Source organism: Sander lucioperca, chromosome 3, assembly GCF_008315115.2.
Source record: "Sander lucioperca isolate FBNREF2018 chromosome 3, SLUC_FBN_1.2, whole genome shotgun sequence".
In the NCBI taxonomy this organism is placed as follows: Eukaryota; Metazoa; Chordata; class Actinopteri; order Perciformes; family Percidae; genus Sander; species Sander lucioperca.
The window spans coordinates 914,259-921,318 of record NC_050175.1 but is presented as its reverse complement, the minus strand read 5'-3'; the positions used below and the strand labels follow the sequence as shown (position 1 = coordinate 921,318).

Here is a 7,060-nt window from a genome sequence, read left to right as displayed (position 1 = left end):
CCGTCGGAGTGGCAACTGGCGGGGGAGCAGATCTAGAGACGAGTCAGCCTCCACTACTGATGCCTGGGAGCAGATCCGATCTGGCTGTTTGGAAGAGAAAAGTGTTCCCAAGTCTTCAGAGAGAAAGAGAGATGCTCTGGTTCAAAGCCAGAGAAACTGGCACACTATGCGAGAGTGAGGGAGACAGACACAGAGATGGAGGGTGAGGGAGAGAGAGAGAGAGAGAGAGAGAGAGAGAGAGAGCGAGAGCGAGAGCGAGAGAGAGAGAGAGAGAGAGAGAGAGAGAGAGAGAGAGCGAGAGAGAGAGAGAGAGAGAGAGAGAGAGAGAGAGAGAGAGAATGACAAGTAGGGGACTGATTAGTGAAGTAAACCACTTTGAGCAGCAAAGGGAATCCCCTGGGCGGAAGATAAGTGAACAGGAGGAGAGAGACTCACAGAGAAAGACAGGGAGGGGGTGAATAAAAGAGAGGAATGATTGGACGGAAGATGGAAGATATCCAAGTAGATTTTACAAAACCTCTCCTTCTGTGAAACAGCAGGCAGAAACTTTCATTGCGGAGGAGAAAATTGTAAAGGGCACAGCAGGGGAGAAAGCGAGAGAATGGAAGCAGGACAGATATAAAGACTGAGAGAGAAAGAAAACAAGAATAAGAGATACAGTAGATAAAGAGAGTCAACAAACAGAAAGATCCAGTCCTGCCGGCTGAGCAGGGTGGTGTAACGGTTACAGGTAGATTTGATGGAGTTACTCCACTCCCTAGTCCCTCTGGGTAAAAAAAAATAAATCTACTGCGCATAATGGGCCGCGTCTTTAGGCATTCATTAATTCACTTTGTAGAAGGAACGGGCAAGGAGGAGGAAAAAAAAGATTTCTTTGCATAGGAAGAGGAGTGTTCTCGGTGCACTACAGCTTCTGAGCCGCAGACCAACATCTACAATTCTGATCAGCTGCTTGACGAAGGCCCTGTCGTGCCTGGTATTCAGTGTGACAAGAGAGACAGAACAGAGATAGATGATGAAATGCAGAGATGGTGAGAGAATGGAACTGAAGAGCGCTGACATCTGAAGAAGTGTGACGTGGAAATGTGTCCGACGAAAAGATTAAAAACATGAACCTAATCAATTATTTACTTTGTTAATATAATGTTGGCTTGTAGTATGACAGGAGGCACACACATCCAGAGTCATTCATACAGTATATCCTCTACGCTCAGGCTTTCTCTACATGTGTGTGTGAATCTCAAAGAAAAGACGGGGGGTGTTGATATTTCTATTCAAGCGGGGAGGTCGCTGCACCTTTAGCAATCCCCTGGGTGATGTCATCACTTATCTGATACATTATAAGCGGGATGTGGAATCTATCTGCCATAAAGAAACTGTCTATTCAACCTCTCTTCTTCTCTTTAATTACCAGACGAGGCAAAGGAAATAGCTTTTTCTCACTGCCATTGTACTGCCTAGTCTCGCCTCTAGTGCCTCAGTATGCTGTCATATTTATTCTGCCAAAATTGGACTATTTCTAATGATGAAGGCTGCAAAATATGCCTCTTAAAAACGTATCCTCATTGAGCAGGATATATTTTTTGTGTAAAGCGTAATACAGACTTATCAATCATTTCACAAATAAGTAAAAGGAAAACAAAAACATTTTGTGGACTACAGATTTCTCCCATACTCTTGTAGTTCCCTCATTTGCAAACATTATGAAGACATAATCATTTGACAATTGATATAAACACCAGTTAGCACAGATTTTGTTCATCATCAGCATCAACTGGTGCTTGAATAAGAAAATAAACAACCTCAACCAAGAAGTAAACGTTTTTGAAAGATTAGGAAAACAATGCTGTTACTGTTCAGCGTTTCTTATTTGATAAGAAAATACATGGAGGGAAATCCCTCTTCTAAATCTTCACAAAATACCCTTCAAACAAGTCTCACAATCCTCAGACAAAATGAACATTGTCAAATAAAGCCTGAGTGGTAGGAGAAAAAATAACTATTTTGCTCTCTTCTTTTAAACTGACTTCAACAGTGCTTGAATATGGCTTACCATGAATTACATTTGATTTAAAAGATTTTCTAGTTCATAACATCATGATCCCGAGGCGAGTTCTGCTTGTCTCTCACTCCCTTTTTTTCTTAGACTTATCACACTGACATTAACTGTCTCAGCCATGCATGCCATACACTTTTATATCCAGGACCGGTTAGGGTGCTCAGAAATGACTTGATTGGGCACGTAAGTGGTATTATAAGTGTTCTAGTATACTTTTTTTATAAATTTGATGCAATTTGCACTCTGGGGGTTGAAGGGTTGTTCAGCACACCTACTTCCTTTTCTCTATCTGCTAGAGGTCTCAGACACACCTCTAAAAATAAATAAATGCATCTCCCTCAAAACATCTGTGAGACCATAGAGCCTGGGGCTGCTCCTACAGGAGGGCTGTGAAGTGTCTCGGTAATATAAGCCTCTCATATTTCCTCACCGTCTCTCCAGGCTGCCGGGGGATGCCGACGAAAAGGTGGTCCAAGAAGTTGGCGCTGCGTCCGAGGCCCAGCACAGTGTAGGGCAGCTGGAGGGAGAAGTGAGCCGACTGGCTCAACTGACCGGCTGCAGGAAGGGAGGGAGAGAAAAGACCATTTTAATGTTATAAAAGCTTCATCTCAAAAAAGTATTGTGACCCAGTGTTTTGCTTTTAAGACACATTGTGTCCATATTACTGTTGGACAATTATTGCCTCTAGAAGATGAATTTCTTCTGGTGTCACCATGAGGTTGACATTTTAGTGTAACATCACAAAAACTACCAAATGGATTGCAATGACATTTTATACAGACATTTGTGGTGCCCAGAGAATGAATCCTAAAGAGCAGGGTGATCCTCTAACTTTTCCTCCAAATCCACCAGCAGGTTTAAAGTTTTTCCCCAATCCATTAAAATATCTCTACGTTGACGATATGGATTAGCAAAGAATTTGGTACAGACATGAATAGTTCCCACAATGTATCCCATGACCTTTCCTCTAGCACAACAATGAGATTCACACTTGCAGTTTTTAGTGCGACTGTTTGAAGGACAGCCATGAAATCTGGTGCACACATTCATGTTCCACTCAGGATGAACTGTAATAACCTCAACTTCGTATCTAACCTCATCATTAAGTCTAAATTTGTATGTACTATGAGCAAATCCCAGCTGAATCACATACCGAGCACGCTAAACAATGCTAACATGCTTAATTAAGATGGTGAACATAGTAAACATACCTGCAGCACATCAGAATGTTAGCACTGTCATTGTGAGCATGTTAGCATGCAGCTCAAAAAAGGTTCCATAATTCTCCGCAATTTATACTCCTCTCAGGTGTGACATAATGGGCATTATTTATTTTAACCCCAAGCCCTGCTTGGGTCATTCTCTCGAAATTGGCCAGGCATATTTGCATAATATGTAGATCTTTTTTTTAATTCATCTTTGTACATACTTAAAAAAAAACTAATAATGCACATTTTAGCATTTGTATTTTGTGTTTTTCTGCCCCTTTTAAACAAAACTATCTGTGAAAAACCATTCTGTGAATAAAGCTCTACACATTTTCATTCATTCATTCTGCTCAATGCAACTGACTCAATTGCCAGCGGTGTATGTTAACATACTGTAACCCCCATTTGCTTGGGTGATCTGCAGCTGCAACGGCCCTGCTTTTCCCAAAGGAATCACTAGTTCTACGTAATATAATCAGCTCTAAACTATCCTGACTATGATTTTCAGCAATAAGACTAAACTGTACAAGTAAAGGTAAGGTGCAGCATGAGACTGTTCTGACATGAAGAAGCTTTATAAAAGATACAAATGAGAGTGAGACACCTGAGGCCAGTCCAACACCTCTCCCTGTCTCCTCACACAACCTCCCTCCTCCTCCTCCATCCTGTAATCTCTCCCTCCTTGCTTACTATTCTAATCCAACCATTAGTCTCTTTTTTCTCCTCTGCTCATCATTCTCTCCCCTCCTGATACATCAGTCCGACTTGGCCTTACTCATTTCGCTTCCCTCCTGCTCGTCTCCCCTCTCTCTACCCTTCAGCTGCTGTATCTCGCCCACACCACCCAACTCTGCCAAGTGCAGCCAACATAAATCAACCTCTACGTGGTAAACAAAGAGAGGGAAGGAGAGAGAGAGAGATGGGTGGAAGGAGAAGGAGAGAGAGAGAGAGAGAGAGAGAGAGAGAGAGAGAGAGAAAGAGAGAGAGAGAGTGAGAGAAAGCCTGGAGGCAGCCAGTGATCAGAACTAATGTGGATGGACTGCTTATTGCAGGCCGAGAGGAGCACAACAGCTTTGCTTCTCTCTTTACTTTTTTAATCTATGCCTAACCTCAGTTCATTTGTTCAGTTCATTTTTGGCTACCCCAGCTAAACCTGGGTCACATCAGTCCAGCTCACAGCTCAAAGCTGACATTTTAACTTGGGAAGATGGTCAAAATTCTTCAGCGTAATTTAAGGTACAGACAGCAGTGGCTATGGTATAAATGTGCTTTATGTTAGTGCAATAAAAGCTTGTCCATAATGCTGTTATGTACATGCTCTGGCTCCAGCCGGTCTCAATGCTGAATAGACCCTTCGACACCTTCTATACGAGAAATCTTTTCATCAGTCATCTCTCTTTATTTCTCTAAATTTCTCTATCGCTCTATGTATTCTATTTTTCCAGCTTTATAGTGCTGGGGTTGCTGAGTGTTGTGAAAAGGGCAGCATAATTGTCTTAATCGCACACGAAAGGGGGGGGGGGAAGACAGACAGAAATATTTTCTGTTTCCAGGAAGAGCTGAGCAGAGTTTCATGGACATTGACTTGTTCAGGGCAGTACAAAGCCCTGGCTTCTAACAGACATTTAGGATAAATCCTGGAGTGTCTGACATTTACTGAGGTGTGTGTGTGAGAGTGAGCGTGTGTGGAAACTGCTGTATGGGATTTTATACATGATTTTTAATGATAATCTAGTAAATTCACTAACAAAAACAGAAGATGACTGTAAGGGGAGATATCATATCAGACCGTTAATGTTGCTTTTTAGCCACGCTAGCAGTGTGGCTCTAGAGATGGAGATGTCTTTCAGTCGGTCCACCACTTTGGTCCAGATTGAAATATCTCAACAACTAATGGATGGATTGCCACATAATGTACTTTTCCTCTCGCGCTAACATTTACATTTGTAGGTAAATATATTTTTTCTCTCTCTCTCTTTTTTTTTTTTTTTTTGGGGGGGGGGGCTTTATTCCTATATGACAGCTTAGACATGAAAGGGAAGAAGGAGGGGGAATGACATGCAGCAAAGGGCCGCAGGTCGGAGTCAAACCCGCGGCTGCTGCGTCAAGGACTAAACCTCTATATATGGGCGCCCGCTCTACCAGCTGAGCTACCCAGGCGCCCAGTTTTTAGGTAAATATCTTTTAGGTAAATATCTTAAAGTGGTTTAATTTTCAGAAAACACCATATTTTTGTTGTACTGCACATTGCTGCAGCTCCTCTTTTCACCCTGTGTGTTGAGCTCTCTGTTTTAGCTACAGAGTGAGACCTCTCACTTCTGTTCCATCTTTGTTGGGAGTCGCACATGTGCAGTAGCTAGGTAAGGACTACTAGCCAGTCAGAAGCAGAGTATGAGGGCGTGCCCTGACAGTACCTAGGTAAGGACTACTAGCCAGTCAGAAACAGAGTATGAGGGCGTGTCCTGACAGTACCTAGGTAAGGACTACTAGCCAGTCAGAAGCAGAGTATGAGGGCGTGCCATGCTAGCAGCTAGGCGAGCATTATAACATGTGTTCCAAAGTGACCACGTTTGTCTCTGAAGTAAAGGCTGGACTACAATAGAGCTGTTTGGAGCAGTTTGTGAACAGTGTTTTCTGTTGGAGATGGTAAGTCCCTTTGGGGGGGACTTTGGGCTTTTTCACTTTGTAAACCTATAACATGCACAAAAAAGATATATAACAAAATAAAGGAAAGGGAAAAAGCATAATATGAGCACTTTAACAACTATTGGATGGATGAAATTTGGTACAGACATTCATGGTGGCCAGAGGATGAATACTAACCACTCTGGTCATTCCGTGACTTTCCATCAGCAGGTCAAAGTTTCCACCTATCCAGTGAAATACTGTATCTCTAACACATGTTACACGTGATCTAATACATGTTACTTTATGACCAAAGAAATTATGTCTTTAGTCATAAATAACATTCCTATCACTGTTGTACTTTGTGTTTCGTACTAATAAGCAGATGTTAGCATGCTAAACTAACAACCTGGTAAACATTATACCTGGTAAATATAAGCATGTTAGCATGTATCTCCAAGCACTGTGCAACACAGTCTCACAGAGCTGCTAGCATTGCTGTAGATTCTTTTTTGGGCTTTTATTACATTTTATTATAGAGCAGCTGGAGAATGAAAGGAAAGGGGGAGAAGATGGGATGACCGCAGCAAAGGACTGTGGGTCATATTCGAACCTGGGCCGCTGCCAAGGACTTAGCCCTACACGTGTCGCACACAATGCCGGGTGTGAGGTCGCCCCGTGGCTGTAGATTCTTAAGTCTTGTTCCAAGGTGACTTGCAGCCCAATAAAGAAAACAAAATGTACAAGTGTGTGTATTCTGATATGCTGTACGGAAACACACACGCACACACACACACACACACACACACACACACACACACACACACACACACACACACACACACACACACACACACACACACACACACACACACACACACACACACACACACACACCCCACTGCTGTAAATCTGCGGGAGATGACAACAGTCATATCTTGGCCAGCGACACGCACAGCCTGACAGAATAATTTCCTTACTTTGGAGCAAACACACACAGGGAGCTGTCATACCTCCACCTAACTGAACCTCGGAGAAAACTTTACAAAACTGAAAACTGTGGAGGCCAAAACATGTTATGGTGCTCCATTCAAGTCCATCTTGAAAAAAGGCCTGCTTTACTTAGAAACTTTACAACTTTAGACTTTACATAGAAATGTCCTACATA

At 42.5% G+C, this 7,060-nt stretch overlaps 1 protein-coding gene across 1 annotated transcript in view; it reads right to left on the bottom strand.

Annotated features, from left to right (window-relative positions):
- itfg1 (integrin alpha FG-GAP repeat containing 1) overlaps window positions 1-7,060 on the bottom strand; it is a 162,715-nt gene that overhangs the window by 8,559 nt on the left and 147,096 nt on the right. Inside the window, exon 15 of the mRNA XM_031309162.2 lies at window positions 2,490-2,614. Within this exon, the coding sequence (XP_031165022.1) occupies window positions 2,490-2,614 (125 nt within the window). The remainder of the gene's footprint in view (window positions 1-2,489; window positions 2,615-7,060) is intronic.